This window comes from Myotis davidii, unplaced genomic scaffold (genome assembly GCF_000327345.1).
Source record: "Myotis davidii unplaced genomic scaffold, ASM32734v1 scaffold354, whole genome shotgun sequence".
Classification (NCBI taxonomy): Eukaryota; Metazoa; Chordata; class Mammalia; order Chiroptera; family Vespertilionidae; genus Myotis; species Myotis davidii.
The window spans coordinates 531,825-553,418 of NW_006285785.1; the positions used below are offsets into that span (position 1 = coordinate 531,825).

General features: G+C 53.7%; 1 protein-coding gene across 2 annotated transcripts in view; it reads left to right on the top strand.

The window, feature by feature from the left end:
* The window catches only part of RSPO4 (R-spondin 4), a 49,887-nt gene extending 40,200 nt beyond the window's left edge, over positions 1 to 9,687 (top strand). The window contains exons 2-5 of one of the 2 annotated variants that reach the window (XM_015559443.1): positions 3,773 to 3,961; positions 4,643 to 4,783; positions 7,365 to 7,550; positions 9,579 to 9,684. In XM_015559443.1, coding sequence (XP_015414929.1) covers positions 3,773 to 3,961; positions 4,643 to 4,783; positions 7,365 to 7,550; positions 9,579 to 9,682 — 620 coding nt within the window. In that variant the 3' untranslated portion in view covers positions 9,683 to 9,684. Of the gene's footprint in view, positions 1 to 3,772; positions 3,962 to 4,642; positions 4,784 to 7,364; positions 7,551 to 9,578 lie in introns of both variants that reach the window. The other variant, XM_006756718.1, reaches the window with a different exon arrangement.
* The last annotated feature ends 11,907 nt before the right edge of the window (positions 9,688 to 21,594 follow it).

Sequence of the window (21,594 nt, forward strand, 5' to 3'; positions counted from 1 at the left end):
CATAGCCGATCTGTGGCTCGGCTGCTGCTCTGTGGCCTCTGTTCTTGGGACACTCTCCCCTCATGTGGTGCCCACCAGCTCTGGTCTACATCTTTCCAAATCCAAATGGAGTGGAAAAGAACACACACACACACACACACACACACAGTCATTGCCTGGCTCTGGTTGAGATACATGCCTATGTCTGAACCCACCATGTAGTCAAGGGGACCTGAGCCCTGATTGGCCGCGCCCAGGTTGAGTGCTTCTGGGTGGAGATGGCTCTGCATGAACCTCAGACTCGGAGGGTGCAGAGGCATGGGGCCTCCGTTAGCAGAGGGGGCCACAGATGCGATTGCCCATCGAAGCTTGTCACACGTACACACCAGAATAGGGCACTCTGCCCTCCTACAAATATTCTTAAGTCAACAGGCCAGCCCAGACCATTGTCTATCAACCCAAAGTCAAAATTCTCAAGAGATGCAGCCCAGCCTGCATGAGCTGTTCGTCCCTGGTTCAGTATCCACCAGGGAACAGGCTCATGCAGTACAAGTGTGGCTGCCAGGGCCAGTTCTGAGGGGAAGGAGGTTGTGAGCAAGGAGGACACTTCCAAAATGCCTAGCAGTCTTATTCTGGACTTGTTAAAATGTACATTCCCGGGCTTACAAGCCTCCCTGGGGATTCTTATGCACGGTCAAATTTAAGAACCGCCAAGTTTGGATCTTTCTAAAGCAGCATTATACAAACTCTAGTTGTCATCACCTATCCTATATAATAAAAGGTAATATGCAAATTGACCCTAATAGCAGAATGACCAGAACAACCGCTGGACCAGTCACTCTGAGGCGCACTGACTACCTTTTGGTCTGATTGCCTGATGGCCACCTGCGGCGGGGGCGGGGCAGGCAAGCGGGCAGGAACAGGTGACCTCTTGGTCCCTTCCCCTGGCCGTCAGGCACTGATCATCCAATGGTGAACGGGGAACTGGGGATGGGTGGCAGCGAGGGATGGGGCCGAGTACAAACGCGCACTCATACACACACACACACACACACACACACACACTCACAGAGACTGACACTATCTGAGGTCAAGGGGAGGGTCCTTGTGGGGTTCTTTTGTCTTCAGAACGTTGAAATATCACCCTACACATATTAGTGCTGTCGCTCTAATTGGGGCGTCTTTGCTGTTGGCTGCCTGACTTTGGGGAAGGTTCCACTCCTCTGGCCTCAGGGTCCTCGGTGAACCGGCAGCGGCCGGGCTGAGTCACCCTAAGCCCTCCCGAGACACAGTGGTTATTTAGAGTGTCGCTTTGTCCCCATCTGTGTTGCTATCAGTCCCCTCCGCAGGCTTCAGTTCTGCCATGAGGTCCTGTGATGGCCAGGCCATGTGTGGGTCACCGTTGAGGCCCCAGGCCCTGAACGAACGCTCCACAAGGGCAGTGGATGGCCTACTGACGTGGTTCCTGCCCCAACCGGTTCTATGAGACCCTGAGCAAGTCATGGCACCTCTTTGCACCTCTGTTTTCTCAGCTGCAAAATGGGCAACAACACCCCTGTCACAGCATGAGTCTCAGTTCACACACCCAGTTTGCAGGAAATGCCATTTTGTTTTTCTGCAATTGGACATAATTTCTAATTTAAACTCCTTTCCTGCCAAATGGCAGAAATCATCTCAAGCCAATTGAGGGTTCCTTTGCCCTTTGTTGGTGGGCGGCATCTCAGGTCCAGGGGGCTTGTACAATGCCAAGGCACTGAGGAGGGGCACCCTCGTGTCCCCTGGCATCGCTCTGTGCCCATCAATGTGGCTAAAGACCTGACATCATCAGTCATTATCACGTAGTTCTGGGCATCTGATAGAACCGGCGGCCTCAACAGGAGGGACAGCACTTTCCTGCCTCTCGTACAAAAGAATCTGAGGTAGACAGTCCCGGGGCTGGTCTGGCTCAGCCACAGTGTCTCCCTGTCAGGTCCCTCTGTCACCTGCCTTTGCTGTGGTTCCAGCTACCTCGTTCTCAGCCTCGAGGGAGGAAGGAAAAAGGGAATAGCCCTGCCCTTCTTTTAAAGGGCATTTCCTGGGTGTGGCACAGGACATTCCCACTTAAAGTCCATTGGCCAGAACGTAGACACAGGACCACACGCAGCTGCAAAGAAGGCTGGGAAATGTAGTCTTTATTCTTGGAAGACATAAATTCTGCTAAAAATCAGGGTTCCCTTACTGAGGAGGAGGGGGAGAATGGACGTGGGGAGACAGGTAGCCTAGTGCTCAGAGGCACAGGTCTCCACTGCTCTCAGAATTTCTGTCACCTCCCCCTGCTCAGGACCTCAGCTTGAGGATGGGCCGGTGCTTGGGGAAAGGGAGATGGGAGGAGGAGGAATAGAAAGAATATAGTTCTCTGCCCCTTCCCACACCCCCAGGACAAAATAGAGGCTAAACTCTTCTTTATTAAAAATATACTTTATGATGAAACATTTCCAACCTACAGTCAAGAATAAAAGACAAGATGGTGAAGATTTGTGTACTGGGCAGCCACTTTTATCAAATCTTTCCATTTTCATAGTTGCTTTAGATTTTAGGATATTAAATATTACAGGTACGAGTAGAAGTCCCCCGTTTTCTTGCCAATCTCTTTTCCCACTTCTCACCTCAGAGGTGTTACATCCTGAACTCAGTGTTTATCAGCCCCTTCTGTCTTTTACTCTTAATACAAATTTATGTGTAATAAATGTTACAAAATATTGTTTTTCAGGTTTTGAACTTGATGTCAATAGCTTCTTACTGTATGATTCATTGTGCCACTTGCTTTTTTGCTCTCGGCACTGTCTTTGAGAAGTAGCCACGAAAAGATTGTATCTCCACCTCTGTCATTCATCATGGCTGGGCCAGATGTGTGGTTTATGGCTGTGGCATATGTCTATACCACAGTGTGCTTCTATATTTTGATAAATGGTTAGGTTTTTGCAATTTTTGCTATTAAATAATGTTGCAATCGGGGAATTTGTACGTGTCTCTTTGTGCACACACACGAGTGTCTCTAAGTCAGTGGTTCTGAGAATGTGGTCCCTGGACCAGCAGTATTAGCATCACCTGGGAACCTGTTGGAAATGCAGACTCTCAGGCACCACCTCAGACCTACAGAGTCAGACCCTCCAGGGTGGAACCCCGCGATCTGTGTTGCAACAAGCCCTCTAAGAGGTGCTGAAGCCTGCTCGAGCTTGAGAACCACTGCTCTGGGTTTTATAGCAGAAGCACGTCCTCAAATTTACTAGATGCTGCCAGATTTTTCTCCAGAGGATGGAAGTTTCCTCTCATCCTTGCTAGCCCTTGGTGTCATCAGAGCTTACGGTCTTTGCCAATTGGGTGGGAGGTCTGGGCACTGTTCACTTCTCAGTTGTCCCTTTCTGGCCCTGGAAGTTCCTCTTACATCACACCTTCTCTCTGCCCTCGGGTCCTGCCAGGTCTATCGTTTTGGAAACACACAAACCTTTACTTGGCTCCTTGTGGCAGTTTCTCTTCTCAGGAGCATCAGTGTGTACCTCCATATGAGCCTGCTGGGTCAGTCAGGGGTCTCAGATGTCAGCAATAGCAATGGAGTTATCAGCAGGATGTGTGGGCTCCCAGAGTTCAAAGAGCTGCTTTTGGTCACATGACCATATCTAGTTGCAAGGGAAGCTGGGAAATGTAGTCATTTGACTGGTAGCTATGTGCTTAGTTCATATCCCAATGAGACAACATATATGGTTTGACCATCTCTCTCCCTTTCCCTCACCCTCCACCCTGGTCTGGATGGCAGTGGGCACTGGTCTGGGGGGCAACTGCACAGGCTGCGTCATCTGCTCAGAGGAGAACGGCTGCTCCACCTGCCAGCAGAGGCTCTTCCTGTTCATCCGCCGAGAAGGTATCCGCCAGTACGGCAAGTGTGTGCATGACTGTCCCCACGGCTATTTCGGCGTCCGTGGCCAGGAGGTGAACAGGTGCAGAAGTACGTGGCTCCTCCCTTGTCCTGTGCTAGTGTTGGGCTCCTGGGCACCTCTGGCTCCTATCCTCTCTGGTACCCCAACAGCCACAGGGGAAGTGGGTGTATGCCTGAACCCAGACTCAGATGCTTGCTTGGTTTCAGGTGGCTCGAAAGCCCTCGGCAAGTCAGTGCCTTCTCTGGTATAAGCAGGAGGCCTTCATCTCTACCCTAGTTTTGCTGTGTGGCCTTGGGCATGTTACTCACCCTCTGAGCCTAGCTCACATGAGAAAAGGAGTCCCAGCTCCTAACTCTCTTTTTGCTGTGACCTGGGACAATCACGACCACCTCTGAGCCTTGACGGAAATGGAGCAGGGAGTCCTCACTCCTGGCCCAGATTTGCTGTGTCACTTGCCTTTTCTTTGCTCCAATGAGAAAGGGAAGCTTGAGCTTTAAACACAAATAACCATGCTACCTTGGACATGTTACCTGCCCCTGCTGAGCCTCAGCTCAAATGAGAGAGGGAGTTCCCCTTGAATGCAACCCAGTTTGACCTTGGACAAGTCTGGGCTTCAAAGGAGACACTGAATCCTGACCCAGGGCTGCAGGGCCTGGGGCTGCTCAGAGGCCCTCCCACCTCAGGCAGTCCCAAAATGCCCTCCTCCTGGGCAGCTGCCCTCACCAGGGGTGGCCCTGGCTCTATTACAGGATGTGGGACCACGTGTGAGAGCTGCTTCAGCCAGGACTTCTGCATCCAGTGCAAGCGGCGGTTTTACCTGTACAAGGGAAAGTGTCTGCCCACCTGCCCACTGGGCACCGCAGCCCAGCACAGCACGCGGGAATGCCAGGGTGAGTGGGGGCCTCCTCATCCTGCCCATTGCCCTTCCGCCCTGCAGCAGAGGCTGGTGAGGGTGTCAGGAGACCTGGAAGAAGTGTCACGTGGATGGCAGGCCCCACGCACCATGTCAGGTATACACAGGAGTCATTCAACATGCTAAAACCACCATTATGATTATTATTGCGGCCATCATTACTATTACCAAGGGAGGCAGCTGAGTACAGAAGAGCACTGATTTTGGAATAAGACAGACCTGGGTTCCAATCCCAACTCTAAAATTTACCCATTTGTGACCTTGAGCAAGTTATTTAAGCTCCCTATCCCTCAATTTCTTCAAACATTAAAAATTTTTACCATAGAACATAGAGCCTACTTCATGGGAGAGGGTTGTTATAAGGATCAAATTAATAAAATTGGAAGCACTTAATACAGTGACTAGTATACAGTAAGTGCTCAATACATGTCACTATTATTACTGCTGTTTTCCCCGCTGCTCCTTTTCAGACGCCTTTGTGAGTTCTTCCTCTGGGATCTGTCCTCACTTGAGACTGGCTGTTCCCAGTGCTCTCACCTGAATCGCATATCTCTGCCCACACATTCCCTCTGGGCTCGTGTTCACGGTCGTTCCGAAAGCTGGTGGCGCCTGACTCACTGTCCCTGGCCACATCCCTCCCTGAGCACCAGACCACAGCCGCTCCTGCCCTCTACGTGTTTCCGTCCCTCCGTCCCATCCCCAGCCTGGCGCTTTCTCTGTCCTTAACCAGCTCCATGGCCCATGCTGGCCACGCTGGAGATATGGGCATCACTGGTGACTCTCCTCTCTCAGCCTACATCCAATCCAATCTGCTCATTCGTTTGCCAAGAAATATTTACTAGGGTATCTGCTATGTGCCAGGCACTTCCGAGGTGCTGGGGACATATTAGTGAACAAAATAGATAATGCCTCCGCCCTTGTGGATGTAACATTGTGCGGGGAGACAGAAGAGTCACACAAGAATAAATACAGATGTCAGGTGGCAAAAACCCCACAAACTTTGGGGGGGGGCGGGGAATGAAGCAGAATAAAGGCCCCCAACCGCTCTACCCCCCCCCCCAACCCTCTTCTCCCCACACTCTGCCCATCACTGGGATCATGGCCACCGCCTCCTGGCTGTCTCCCTGCCTCAGGTCTCCCTGCCTCCGGCCCATGCTGGCTCTCGTCCGGGCAGCCAGAGAGATTATTTCAAAATGGCAGTTTGATCAGGTTTCCCTTCTGCTCAAGGCCCGTCAGTGGCTCCCACTGTCCTCAGGGAGAGCCCTCCCAGGCCCTGTGCAATCTGGCCCCCATCTGCCAGCCTCTCCACCCATCACTGTTTTCTCTCCACTTGAGTTTATACTCCAACTTCCCCACTTCCCGGCTGGTGTCAAGCTGAGTCCTGCAGAAGATCTGCAGGGGCTCCTTCCATCTGGAGCACTTCTTCTTCCTGTCCCTCCCTGAGCCTGGCTAACCTCTCCCTCCACTGTAAGACCCCGGTCAGTCGGAGTCTCCTGCTTCAGGAAGCCTTCCCAGTCCCCCAGGCTGGGGCCTGCGCCCCCTCTATGCTCCCACAGCGTCCTGGCTCCTCCCTTTACTGCGCGAGCACCCTGTCCTTCCAGCCTGACTTCTCCAGAGGCAGACCCGGGGGTGCCTTGTCCCTGCTGCACCTCAGCACCAGCACCGCCCCTGACACGCAGTAGGTGCTCGTCTTTGCCAGCCCAGTGAATGCACCCAGCAGAAGGACATTGTTCTAAGGTCTGGAGACCTGGTTCTGGGCCCAACAGGATCTTAAACCTCCTGTGTTCTCTTGTGCGAGACCCTTCTCTCTTCCCTTAGCCAGTCCCTTCCCTGCTCTGAGCCTCAGTGCCCTAAGCTGCCAAATGGCGGTGTTAATAGCCCCCCATTCTCTGCTACCTCTCAAGGACTCTGAAAAGCATCAACTGTGAAAGAATAGATATATTGAAATTACTCCCTACTAAGACCTTTTATGTCCATGACTTCATTTTCCCTCCAACAGCTCTGAGTAGCTTCCACCTTCTGCAGCTGATCAAAGCCATGTGATCAAGTTCAAAACCCATGTCCTGGCCCTGAGGGCCATTCAGCCAACCCTCTGGCCTCTCCTTCTGCCCCTCCCCTCCCAGACCCTCACTCCACCCCCCACCCCCCCAGCTGCTCTGTCCCTCAAACATGGTTTTCCAGGCCCTGGGGCTGTGTGGGAGTCAGGCATGTGCTTGCTGCCATCGCCACCCAATGCACCACTGTCTCCCCTTAGCTTCTGTGTCGCCTCCTCAGGGAAGCCTTCCTCTTTAAAGCCAGATAGTTGGCCCCTCTGGCGTCTGGCCCACGATGGTCTGTGCACGCTCCAGAAGAGCCTTCGTCCCAGGCTCTCGTCCCAGGCTCTCAGAAGCACGATTTAGATGTCTCCCTCTACTCCTGTCCGGCCTGAGTCCCCGCATGTAGAGATGGGGCCGCAGGCAGTCGACCCACCCTCACCCTGCCCTTAGATCTGAGGGACACTCCCTGCCAACTGATTCCATCGGTCTGTCTGTCTGTCTGTCTTTCCCCCCACCCCACAGAGGAGTGTGAGCTGGGCCCCTGGGGCAGCTGGAGCCCCTGCATGCATCACGGGAAGACCTGTGGCTCAGGCTGGGGCCTGGAAACCCGGGTACGAGAAGCCGGCCACGCGGAACAGGAGGAAGCAGCAACCTGCCAGGTGCTGTCTGAGTCGAGGAAATGTGCCATCCGGAGGCCCTGCCCAGGAGGTGAGCTCCAGACCAGGCCCACAGGGCTGCAGCGGGAAGGGCCCAGGGGCACCCTGAGCGGCCTTGGGACGCTGGTCTCCCAGAGAGTACAGGTCAGGACCTGAGCGTCCGCCATTAGCCATGACTTCATGCGAGTGAGCATTGCCCTCCAGGTGTCCCTTCAAAGGAGGGTCTGTCGTCTGCCCTCCTGGGGGTCAGGCCCAGATCGTTAGGAAGATCGAGCTTGTCCTTCACATCAAGGTTCTCAGCACTTTCAGACTGACCCCTCCCGTTCATCACAAGGGGTTTGGAACAGCCTCTTTAATATTCTGAAATGAAACTCATGGATAATGTAACCCACTTGCGTATGTCATTTTAAAAGATCAGCATAGTGCCCTAACCACAACATAAAAGAGAAACAACAGAAACCTCATCATGGCAATGCTCCGGCCCAACACGCCCGAGAGCACTCAGTGAAGTAGAATCATGGCCAAGTGATGGCAAAGCTCAGGGCTCAAGTGCACGTTTATGTTGCCATCAGAGATGCGACTTCCCCTACTGGTGACCAGCTCTTCATAAAGTCAACAAAACTGTCTGGCCACTTGAGGAACACCACCATGGCCACCCCAGACCAGTCAGTGAGTGGGGAAAGGGTTACACACCCTTGGCATTCACACCAAGATGGAATTTGGCTCTGAGCAAGCAGATTGTTCAGCTACGTGAGAGCTGGGTGGGATGGGGACAACTCTTTTTTGTGAGGGACTGTCCCACCTCCCATCCCTGTCCACTGAATGCCTCTGGGGCCCCCTTCTTTGTGACAACCAAGATCACCACACAGATATCCAAAATATTCCCTGTGGGCGCTACGAACCACTGATGTGGAAAAGAAGGGCTGCAGAGTGTGGTTGGTAAGATGTGAATGGTGAATAGTAAGAATATGGAATTGGCTAATGTTAACTGCACTTACTATGTGCTGGGCACTATGCTAATTCACTATACTCATTAAGTCATTTAATCTGCACAATGACACCATGAGGTAGGTATTAGTATTATACCCATTTTACAGGTGAGAAGATTGAGGTCCAGAGAGGTTAACTCATTTGCCCAAGGCTCACACAGCCAGGGAAGTATGGGCCTGGAATTCAAATGTAGGTCTGTGTGCAAAGAGGGATCCAAAGTTGTGTTTCAGGATGAGCGACCTGGAGGTAGGGCACCTGGGACATGGTGGAGCCAGGCCTTGAACCCAGGGACACCCCTGGCCAAGTGAGCTGGGAGCCACTTGAAAGTGACACCAGGAACTGCAGCCCAGGCTATGCCACTGAGCAAGCAAGGCCTCTCACTGGGTCTCAGTCATTTCATCTGAGATGTGGGACTAATCAGATATTTGTGTCAGAAACTCACCCCAGCTCCACAGGGGTGGGGGCACAATGGGGTCAAGATTCTGAGTTAGACTGGGTTTGCGTCCCAGCCCAGCCCACCCCCAGTGGGCACTGGGTGAGGTACAGATCCAGAGCTGCCTGTCAGCGCCTGCCCCCACAGCTCCCTGAGTCTAACAGAGCATCTGGAGCACGGCTGCCATGCGGGGCCCCTAGCTGAACGCTCCTGTGTAGTTGCTGTTCTTTTGATTGTCGTTGTTTCAAGTGGAATCACTGGGGCCCTGAGGTGAGTGGGAAGCTGCTGTGGGAACCTGGGTAAAATGTGTCCCCTCCAGCAAAGATCTCTGTGAGCCATGGAGTGCGTGTCCCTGGAAGGCTCATGGGCACCCCCACAAGGCCACCCTTAGTCCTGGGGGGCCCTGAATGAATTTCCAGGCCTGGGGAGGGCCCAGCAAGTGAGCGCCCCTCCTGGCCCCCAAGGAACTGAGAGAAGTGTTCGGTCTGGGGTAAGTTTTCCCACAGTCCAGACTCCAACAGGAGTGGTTGCCAGGTCAGCGCCCGAATGTTACTCTGGGCCCTGCTGGGAGGTGGGGGGGCACCCTCGTCTTTCAGATTGCGGGGTCTTCCCGGACCCAGCTGGCCTCAGAAACAGCAGCCTGTGCTCCCGCTGCAGAGAGAAGCCCCAGCCCGAAGAAGGGCCGGAGAGAGCGGCGCCCACGCAAGGACAGGAAGACGGACCGCCAGCTGGACGTGAGGCCCCGCCGGCCGCAGGCCTGAGAGCCCAGGCGGCTGCCGCCCGACCCCCCTCCTCCAGGCCACGTGTTTTCTCCTCACCCTCTTGCCTTCTTGCTGCTGCTGCTGCTTTTTTTCTTTTCCCTTTTATCTTTCTTCCCCTGTTTTCTGTTTTTCATGTCAAGCTGCCTTTCTGCTTTTCTTCCCTTTATTTCCTGTATTTCTTCCATATCTACTTTCCTCTCCATCTTTTCTTCCTGTCCTCCCTCTTCCCCCTTTTCTTCTTTCCTTTTATCTGTCTGGCTTTCTTTTCCTTTCCTCCCATTTTTCTTCCTGTTTATCATTTCTCCATTGTGTCCTCTCTCTCTCTCTCTCTCTCTCTCTCTCTCTCTCTCTCTCAAACACACACACACACACACACACACACACACACACACACACACACTTTGAGAGACCAAATGCCTGTCCTGGCCTCTGCCCCGCCCCCTCTCCCCCTCTTTCTGTCTACTCCTTAAAGAACGTAAATATCTTTTTCTAGGCCTTTCCCTGACCCTGTCCTGACCCCGCCTTTTCAGAGAAGGGGTGGGGCAGGGACACAGCACCGGCCTGCTCCCTAATCCTGGGAGCCCTGCTTCTGCTCCAGTGGGGACCCCTGACCCCAGCTGCCCGTGCCTCCTGCTCTGGCCAACCTCTGGAGGCCTTTCCCACAGCCCTGGGCCACGGCTCCCCCAGGAAGGCTCCGGAAGAGGCTCCTATGGAAGAGCCACAGTGCAGCCTCTGGCGGACAAGCAGCCCTGTGCCTGCCTGTGGCAACGGAGTCCGCCCTCCTGGCAGCTCCTTCAGCGCCCGCCCTCTTCCCGTGGGACTGTGGTCCCCTGTCCTTCAGGGACCCAAGCACTCCATCAGGGGACCTGGGAGCCGGCTCAGCCCACACGAGGCCGTCGAAGCTTAAAGGAACTTGGAGCAAATCCGGTTACTCTGGTCCCCGACCTGGAGCTTTCTGCCCATTGTACCCCTGGGGAAACTGAGGCCTGAGAAGAGAGGGACTTGCCTAAGGCCTCAGGGAACCCAGCGGCTGTGCCTTCCACCCGTTGGCTGCCCTGCTCAGCCCGCCCACAGCTGAGAGGACCTCGGGCCTTAGAGGGGCGATGGAGAACACTGTGGCCAGGAGCAGAAGACGCCCCGTCACCCACACCACCATGAGCGCTGTGTTTCACTGTGATCCCCACACACCAGGCAGGAAGACCAGGGGGGAGTCTCAGGCTAGGCCCAGCTTAGAAGTAGCTTTGCTCGCACTGCTTGTCACTCCACCTCCATGGCACCCCTTCCTGCTTTGTTCCCCGAAACCCCAGCAAGGGGCACTCCCGACGTGCAATGGCATTACTGGCTGGTCTGAACTCAGTGGGCTCAGCAGCTAAGACAGGAAGACTCTGACCCGAGGGGCCCGGGGTGGGACGGGGCACCTGGGGAAGGGGGTGCCAGCAGGCTGGGGCAGGCTAAAGGTGATGAAATACCATCACCCCCCACTCCAAGAGAGTGCCCAGCCTCACGCCTTCCTCCCCGTCCTCCGCTTGGCACAGGGGAACTCCTGACCCCGAAGGCCCACCCTCCCTCTCACCTCCCTAGGGACAGCTAGAGCCCCCCCACCCCCACCCCCGCTCCTCACCTGGCCAAACCACCAGCTTCTATTCTGCAAAAGTTTGTGCTTCTGAAATGCTCTTTGTTGTTTCAAGACCCCAACATTGTTTTTTAATAAAGAGAAAAGAAAAAAGGAACTTGCGAATGCTTCTTGGGCTTGGGTAGCCGAAATGAAACCATATGGGTTGTCTGCCCAGGGCTGAGGGAGCCAGGCTGTGTCCGTGGCGCCTGGGGGCTGGGCTTTGGCCCTCAGACCCCCCCCCCCCCCAGCCCCCCCCCCCCAGGCCCCTCTCAAGAAGGGGATCAGCCAGAAACAGGGGAGAGCACCATGCAACCCCCACCCCCGGTGCCTTGTAGCCTCAGGAACCCCTCTGTGCTCTGAATGACATGTGCCAGGGGCCAGGAAGGTCTGACAGTCCCACAGAGCCATCTAATGCCTGCACTGTTGGTAAGGTGGCCTCAGCACTGGGAGGCATGGGTTCGAGTCCCGGCCTGTCTGCGGTCTGTGGGGCCAAGGCCAAATCATTTCCCTTTTCTGGGCCTGCTTCCCCATTGGAGAGGCGAAGAGAAGATATGACTGGACTTAATCCAGTGCCCAAATCTGGTGGCCCGACAGCATCCTCTGTGCGCTTTGTAAAAATTCCGGTTTCAGGGTCCCACCCAGACTTACTAAATGTGGAGCAGACAACGAGAGCAAGCTCCGCAATGGGTATTCCAGGACACGCTCACCGGGAGGGCAGCTCACCGGGAGGGCAGCTCTCCGGACCGCCAGCTGGGGTCTAAATACTGAGTTTTCTGATAAGATTCTAATGCGAGGATGCTGACGTTTCTAAAATCCACGATTTTTTTAAAAATATATTTTATTGATTTTTTACAGAGAGGAAGGGAGAGAGATAGAGTGTCAGAAACATCGATGAGAGAGAAACATCCATCAGCTGCCTCCAGCACATCTCCTACTGGGGATGTGCCCGCAACCCAGGTACATGCCCTTGACCGGAATCGAACCTGGGTCCTTTCAGTCCGCAGGCCAATGCTCTATCCACTGAGCCAAACCGGTTTGGGCTAAAATCCACGATTTTAAGAGACCCAGAGAGTAGAAGTTTCCCTTCTGGCAATCCCCTGGCCGAGTTCTCTTCCTCCTGGGAACTGGTTTTCTGTCCCCAACTGGGGTCTCTGGTCAAGGTTGTTCCTTACGTTTCAAATTAGAAGATGGATTTTTCAGTGCCTAAGCCTCTCCTGTGCCCTTCGGAGCTCAGACATGGCCTCCCCTCCAGCTCCTAATCCTTTACAATCCCAGCCTCTCCCACATTCTTCTGAGGAGCGAAGCGTTTTGCTGGGAAGGAGAGCTTCCCACGTAATGGCCTCTCACAGGTGAGGCTCAGAGATAAACTCAGAAACTGGCCAGGCCGTGGGCGGAGCCCAGCGGATGGTGCGGCCCCTCCAATGGGAGAGAACAAAGATTTGGCCGGAGCTGGAGGTTTCCTGCCCTTCCCCTTCCTCCCGGATCCAGAGGGGCTGCACCTGGGCCCTCCCGCAGCCGACTCCCCAACCCAACCCCCTGCCTCGCTCGGTCCCCATCCCTGCCTGATGCTGCACCGAGGCCCGGCCTCTCATTCCCACCTCCTGTCACTAGAGGGCGCAGCCCAACCAGAAATAGAGCAACAGCCCTAATTACAACATTTTTCTGAAATAGGAAGCACGTGCTGCTTTTCTCTCCTAGCTAGACCTGGGAAGAGGCAGGGAGGCTGCCTCCTGCCTCAGGCCGGAGGACCAGAGTTGCCGTGGTGACCTGAGTGACATTCAGAGGAAGTCCCAGCCCAGTATCCCGCAGCCAGTACTCATGACTGGCAGTTCCTGGCCTCCTGCTAAGACATCCTGGGACCGGGAGCAGTGTTATACGTCCCCATTTTCACCAATGGGAAAACTTCTAACTATCCTATATGGTCCTGTTCACTCGGGAAATATGCATTCTTATAATAACAAATAACAGTAATCACGACGCCCTGGCCAGTGTAGCTCAGTTGGTTGGGTGTCGTCCCATGCACCCAAAGGTTGCTGGTTCGATTCCTGGTCAGGACATATGCCTGGGTTGTAGGCTTGGTCCCCAGAGGTAGCTGATCAATGTTTCTCTTTCTCTCTCTCCCTCTCCCTCACTCTCGCTCTAAAAATCAATAAAAATACTTGGGGAAATATAGTATTCATGATAATAATGATTAATAATAGCAATGTCTTATATGTATGTGTCAGGCAGTGAAGTGCTTTGGGGGCAGTATTTCATTTCCTTTGCTTTCCTCTCCTCAGTAAAGGTTACAGTAACTCCCATTCGACTCATTTGCTTTAATGTGCGGACATTTTCACACCCTCATCTCCTGCCACCCTCACAAAAACCCTGCAAGCTAACTTATCGAAGAGGAAACTGAGGCTCAAGTGAAAGTCATTCAAAATTCATCAATCTCCATTATCCATCCATTCAATAAATATACCAAAGTGCCTGCCCAGCACTGGGTGACCCAGGCCTGGTCGCTGTAGCTTTCAGTCTGTGGACAAGACAGTTACAAAGGCCTACCTCGAGGACAGACAGGGTCTAGGGGGAGGAACAGCACATCCATCCGCATTTTATAGGCTCAGGGGCTCCTCCTGTAAGACCAGATAACCAGGCTGAGAACGGAAGAATGAGGAGGCATTGGTGGGATCGGGGGAGGGGCCCCGGCTCAGGACACAGCACATGCCACGGCCTGGAGAAGAACTCCTGATGGGGTGCCAACCTCAGAACCCTCCTGGGCTGTCAGAGTCTGGAACACAGGGACTCAGCCCTGGGGACTGCTGGCTCCTCCTCACCCCACACCCGCATCCCCCCACTCCCCCCCATGGGTCCTAGACTCACTTATAGTCTCTCATGAAACCTGCCAGCCACCAGGTGGAATCGGTCCAGGCAGACCTGCAGCTGAAGAAGCCATCTCAGAAGGGAGCCTCCAGTCCCAGCAGCTCCAGCCCCAGGCATAGTCTTCCCAGCTGGGCCCCAGCAGAGAGACCTGGCCCCACTCTGTCCTGTCTGAACCCCTGACCCTCAGGAGCACCATAAAATGGTTGTTGCTTCATGCCTCGAAGGTTGGGGAGGTTTGCTTCCAACGATGGACAACTGGAACAGGGGCTAATAGGGGTCAATAGCAGCACTGCTCTCCTAGGGTAGTGGGGCCGGAAAGCGCTAGACAGCAACGCCACAAGTCCCATCTCCACCTCTGGCCAGCTATGAGCCCTTAGGCAAGATCCTGTACTTCTTTCTGCTCAGTTTCCTCATCTGTGAAAGGGGATAGTGAAGATCCCACATGGTGTCACTGTGAGGTTTAAATAATAAGTTTTTATTACTATACATATTTCATTCATTCATTCAACAACCATATCTTAAGCACTAAATCTGACCAGGAACCGTACCAGGCACTTAACATTGAAAACTTAAATCCATCCTCCCCAGAGCCCTCTGAAGTGGATTTTATTATTATTCTTACTTTTTACAGGAGAATCTGAGGCTCGGAATTATGTAGTGAACGAGAACTCAAAACCTTGTCCTCCACCAGGGGGCGCTCCATGCACAGGCGCCCACGGGGCACAGCCCACTCAGCCCAGGGAGGTGCGCAGCCCCTGGAGGAAACGCATGCAGAGCTCCACCGTCGCCTTCCACTCAGCGTCTGGAAAAGGGGCCCTAAATGACTCTTGCACACACACCGGAAAAGATCGCCAACCTCACTCCAATTAAACAGCAATAAAGTCACACGGAAGTACCATTTTTCACCTATCTGATTGGCAAGGAGCCCAAATTTGAAACCACGGGCCTTGGGTGGGTTGTAGGTGAGCTGGTGTTTTCTCCTGCCTTCCTAGGGGAAGGGACATGGCCCAGCCTCTATGGGCGGCGAATTGACAACCTCTATCAACATAATAATGCACGTGTCCCCCGACCCAGCAATCCGTTCTAGGGATTTATCCTCTAATTCGCCTCGCCCACATGCAAAATGACAGGTGTACTTTGTACAGGGCTGTTCTGTGCAGCCTACATGTGATCACAAAAGCCTGAAAACATCCTAGATGTCCAGAGGAGATGAGGTCATCATGGTCATTTTATTGGTTTCAGCTCTGACTCTATTTCCTCCTGGAAGCCTTCCCAGACACCCACCCCCTAAGATAGGTTGGGTGCCTCTCTCATTAGCACTGCACTGATACGCCTGTGTTGTCCCTGACTCGATGTGTCTGTCTTGCCCCTAGACTGGGAGCCCCGTGAGGGTAAGGCCTGGGTCTGACTCATCTCTGGGTCCCTGTGCCCAGTCCCAATCTGGCACAAGGCTGGGACACAGTTGAAGGGACGAATGAATGAATGACCCCAAAGTGGCTCTAGGCAGGAACGAGATATCCTGTTACCTGTCAAGCAGCAGCCACTGTCATGACATCCACAGGCTGCAGTGGATCAGAATCGAGCCCTCACCCCAAGGTCTCAGCAAACAGCCTCCAATCTGGTCATCGAACCCCCACTCTTCACTTCCTACTCACCCTTTGCAGCCTTGCCCTCACTCTCACACTATGAGGATGAACAATAAATTGGTGCAACCTCTATCCCTGTGGGCATCTGGAAGTAGTTATCAAATTTATCAACATAGGTATGGCTTAAATATCAGGTTTATCCTATATATTAAAGAGGTGATATGCAAATTAACCCTCATGCCCTCACAAGATGGCTGCCTATGACCAGGCCGGCAGTGGGGGTAGTGAGGGACGACCAAATGACTGAACAGCAGGCTGCATGGGTGACCAGGCTGGCATAAGGGGGCAGTTGGGGGCAATCAGGTCAGCAGGGGGGGGGCAGTAAGGGGTGACCAGGCTGACAAGGGGGCGGGGAGTTAGAGGCAACCAAGCAGGCAGGCAGGTGAGCAATTAGGAGCCAGTGGTCCAGGATTGTGAGAGGGATGTCTGAGGGGTCCCGGATTGGAGAGGGTGCAGACTGGGCTAAGGGGACCCTGCTCCCCCTCCTGCACGAATTTTGTGCACCTCTAGCTGAAATATAATTTACTACAGTAAATAACATTCTTCCCTTGGAAATGTGAAGTTCATTGCATTTTGACAAATAGGTACGGTCATGTAACCATGGCCACAATTATGATCTGACAGTTCCGTCACTCAAAACGTGTTCAGGCCCCTTAGCAGCTGATCTCCTCCCCCTTCCCTGTCCACCCTGACAAACGCTGATCAGGTTGCTCTCTGACATGTGGCTCTGCCTCTTCCAGAAGGTCATGGAAGGCACATGTCCCTGGGGGATCATACAGTAGGTAGCCTCTTGAGTCTGGTCATCATGCCTTCGAGTTTCCTCTGTATTTTTGTGTGTATAAATCAATAGTTCATCCCTTTTAATTGCTGAATAGTGGTCCATTATTTACCCATTCACCTGTTGAAGGATGGTTGTGTTTGCTGATCATGATAAAAGCTGCTATAAACACTTGTGTACAGTTTCCCCCCCCCCCCACCATTTCACTTCTCTTGGGCAAATACCTAGGCTCAGGATTGCCAGCTGGATCATATGGAAATCATATATTTAATTTTATAAAAATTGCCAAGCTGTTTGTTTGTTTTCAGTTCTGGTTGCTATGTCCCCTTGCCAACTCTTGGTTCAGCCGTTCTAATAAGCATAGTGGTATCTCACTGTGGCTCTAACTTGCATTTGCACATAATATTGAGCATGTTTTTGTGTGCTAATTTGCCATCAATAGCTGTATTTTAGCAAAGTACCTTTTTCAATATTTTGCCCATTTTTATTGCATTATTTGTTTTCTTGTTATTGAATTGTGAAAGTTCTTTAAATATATTCTGGGTACAAATTTTTTTTAAATCAGATACTACTTTTGAAAATATTTTCTTCCAATCTGTGGTTTTCATTTTCTTAACAGTGACATTAGAAGAGAAATTTTAAATTCTGATTAAGTCAAATTTATTTTTTTTTCCTCTTATGGTTCATTCATTTTGTGTCTTATCTAACACATCTTTGCCTGACCCAGGACCACAGAGATTTTCCCCCTGTGTTTCTGTCTGCATGTTTTACAGGTTGAGGCTTGGCATTTAGATCTGTGGTCCATTTCAAGTTAATTTTTGTTTGTGGTATGAGGTATGGGCTGAAATAATTTTTTTACATATTAATGTAGAACGTAATTTTACCTCTAGAAAATAACCCTCCTCACGTCTTCCCACAGAGGTACGAAAGGGTCTTCACTGCAACCTGGACTGAAAAGGGGAAGTCTTGGAGCCTGCCTCGTGCCCTCACTTGAAGACAGTCCTGTTGGCACATCACCAATGAAAGCACAGCTTCGAGATTTTGTGCTATGGACGTGTATGATACATTCAGAAAATAAATGCAAATAGAAAATGAAAACCAAACAAAAAGGCTCTACTTCGGCAGGGGCGCCTGGTCTGGGAGAATCTGTCCTGTGTGCACAGTCCTCCACAGTTTGGGAGAGTCCCTCATGTTCCTCAGTTTCCCCACACAACCGCTCTGCCAGGCCAGCTCGGTGGGGAATGCCCATCTCTCAGATGGAGAAACTGAGGCTGCGAGAAAGGCTGACATTCCCGAGGTCTCCTGGCAGGCTTCCTCGGGTATCTACCAGGCCAGAGGGGTTGAGAGCAGGGAGGAGGCCTGCCGTCCCACCCTGGGAGGACCCAGACAGTCACTTAAGGTACAGCTCAGAGCCGAGCCCATCTGGAAGCTATCGCCACCCCAGGCTGTGGAGGAGAGATGGGTGGGAGCCCCGACTCTGTACATCTGTTCCTCATCAACACTCCTGCTCTGGACTAGGCTCCAGCCCTGGAAATCCCATTTCCCGGCCAGGCCAGGCCACCCTCACACTGTCACCTTCCCCACTGGGACCTGAACAACGGCGCATGTGGGGGAGCAGCCCTGAGATCCAGGCTGGCATGTCCCTTTACCTCTCCGAGCTTCGGGGTCCCCTGATTGTAAGGGTTAAATAAGCCAGTTTGTGCAAAGCACTTAGCACAGTCAGCATTCAGTGTCAACAACGGCTGCTACTGCTGCTCCCCTGACACCCCTCCCAGTCTCATCCCTGTACTGTAGGTGCCCACATAACACCAACGGTGGGGGGAGGGGGGGATGCCAGCACTGTTTGAAGCGCTGAATATGTCCTAACTCTTTCAAACTTCACGACGGCTGTCTGAGCTAGATGCTCCTACTAGATCGGCTGAGGCTCAGAGATGTTGAGTAACTTGCCCAAAGTCACACAGCCAGCAAGGGCACAGCCAGGATTCAAACCCGGGCCACCTGGCTCCAGAACCCCGAGTCCAAAGCTCTCCTGCACTGCCTTCGGGGATCTGAACCTCCTCCCACGGATCCCTGACTCCTGCAGGTGCCTGTGACAGTGTCCCCTGAGGCAAACGAACACTGCTCTCTACCAGTGTTGTGTGACTGAGAGACAGACACCAACAGCTCGGCCATGAGACGATGCTCAACCTCTAGCCACTCTAGAGGCAGGGGACTGCCAGGATGGAAGCGCGGGGGGTGAAAGGCGCCCTCACACGTGGCCTGGGGGCAGCAAGTATGCGGGTCTAGGTCAGCCTTCCGGGGAGGTGGGGTTTGACGGTGTCTCCCACACAGAAAGAGCATGTGCTGTCCATCAGCCTCATGTCCAGGGATCTGCTGAGAGAAACCATGCCCTGTGGGCCAAGAGGCATGAATGAGGGCTCTCCCTGGGACCCCGTTAGGAACAGAAGGAACCACAGCCCGGAGGTCCATCAAGCCTCTGGCTCCACTGACAGGGTGGCCCAGCCAGGATCCTGGTGGCAAACTATGCAGCGATGAAAAAGCCTGACGCAGGCCCCGAGCTGACGCCCGGCCAGGCCCCATTGTGCAGAGGACAAAGAGCTTTCTGTGCGTAAAGAGCCGGGGAGGGGAGTGAAGGCGACCCAGACACAATTTCAACTCGTCGCTTTACAGCCTTCTAGATCTTCTTTCACTGCCCTGATCATTGTTTTATTAGAACAGGGAGAGAGAGCACGGAGCGTAGTGTCTAGCACATGGAGGGGGTGCACCCGCATTGACGAAGGCGTTTTGAGCCCCTGGGGCTGCCTGGTGCCAGGGTAGAGCTCTGAAGGGGCAGCCAGGGGTCCTTCCCTGGACTGTGGCAAGTGCCCAAGTGAGAGCAGCTCATGGAGGTGGCAGGGCAGGGGCAGGAAAGCCGAGATGAGGGGACAGTGGGAATCTGAGGGTTAAAGTCTGCAGGGGGATTTACCTGGTGTGTACAATGGGCCGCACACCAGTCTAAGCATGAAACCTTCCGCTATCGTCCCCAACGTGCAGATGAAGAAACTGAAGCCTGGGGAGTGAGCGCTGAGCTGCCCATCCCCCCTCCGCTCACAGCGTCTCCTGCCCAGCCTGAGCACTGCACCAGGGGTCTGAGGCTGGCTTGTGATCCACTCTGGCCTCTGCTCCCGCATCCCTGACTCCCTTCCAGGGTCGGATGAGGGCAGCCAGCAACCGTGGCTGCTCAGCCAAGAAGGCTGGGAGCGATTAGGGCCTCGCCACATTTTTTTGGACAGAGGCGCCTCCTGCATTTTAATCACGCAGGGCAAGGACAGAGCAGCCCACGTTGCTGGTCTCCAGCGGAGCTGGGGCAGGATGGAGGAGAGGGGGCACACCCTCAGGACCGGGGAGGCGAGCGCTGCATGGACAGACCGGGAGCCAGGGTGGAAGGGAAGCATGAAGGATGTGGGGAACCCTGTCCCTGGGACCTGATGGAGAAACCCCTTTAAAAGGTAGCAAATGCTTGAGACTCCACTTCCTCCCTCATTCCTTCCCGCTCGCTTCCTGCTCCCCCAGACTCTCAAAAACACAACAGCGATCTTCCTGGGTAGCCATTTAGGCCTCAAGGACGGTTTCTGGTCCTGACTTCTCCTCCTGGTGGAAAGGACCTTTTTCAGGGAAGTAAAGCTTGGGTCCCCTCAGAAGGGTGTCGGACAGGAGAGCTGCAAGACTGGAGCAGGAAGGAGGGGTGGGGTCCATCTCCTGGAGGGGAGGGCAAGCCCCGCCCTCCTCCCCGGGCCCAGGCAGAGCATCTGGTAGGTAGGGGAACATGACCCCTCCACCCTGGCCTGAGCGGTGGAGGTATAGGCAAAAACCAGGCCAATCTGAAAGCTGGAAAGGGGCCTCAGAAAGGATCCCCATTAGAATGGAAAAATAACAGGAATAACAGTAATTCCAGCAGGTGCTGAGCACTGAGCACTGTGCCTTTAATTCTCCACAACCCTGGGGAAACTGAGGCGTGGGGAGGGTCCACGGCTTGCCCACGGAGAGCAGCTGGAAAACAGTGCAGCCAGCCAGCCCACTCCTCAGGGGGAGGAGGAAAGGGGGGCCCAGAGGTGGGCAGTGATGAGCACCAGGTCACACAGCAAGTCAGAGGCAGGGCAGGGGCTGTGAGGCCTTGACCCTCGGGGCTGTCTGTCCCTCTCCTTTGTTCTGCGCAGGCTCTCCCGCATCCAGGAACGTGCCCGAGTCATTCCCAGGGCCTGTGGACTCAAGCTTGGCCTCATTTCCCCAGGGATCTGGCCTCCATTTGTAGGAAGAGAGTGAGACAGCGAGTCAGGTGGAGCGGGGAGGTCAATTTGGGCAGAGACCCCTGTCTTCTCTCCTCCTTTGGGTACCCCTGCCTGGACCCCCAGAGCCGGCACCCAGATGAGTCAAGAGTGTTCTCTACCCTTCCCTCCATTGCGCACCCACACTTGCCCCTTGTCCCATCCCTGCAGCCTCTGCTGCTCACTGAGCTCCAGCCACTGTGTCCTCCCTCCTGTTCCCTGATGCGCGGAGCTCATTCAGCCTCAGGCCTTTGCACCTGCCCTCTGACTCGCTGTTTCCTCTGCCAGGGACCCTTCCCCAGAGCATCATGTGCTCATCCCTGCTCTCAGCTTAATGTGAGGGAGGTCTCCCCTGACGTGGAGATTCAGGACGCCGCCTCCTCCCATCGCAGACTGGCAGCTTCCTGACTTAGTGTGTTCATGTTACTCATCCTTATCTGACCCCTTCTTGTTGACGTGCCTATGTATTTATTGCCTGAATATCAGCTCCACCTGGTCCAGGATTGCCATCTACTAGTATTTTGTTCACGCCTGTGTCCTCAGACCATACACCCTGCCTGGCACCTAATGAACTGAAGGCACGAGCCCCAGGGAAAGGCTGCACATTGGGAAGGTAGCTGATCTCAGGGACATGCTGCTCATCTAAAGGTCCTGCCTTTGGAAAGTATCCTCAGACGCCCTCCGTGTTCCCATCTGCAAAATGGGGC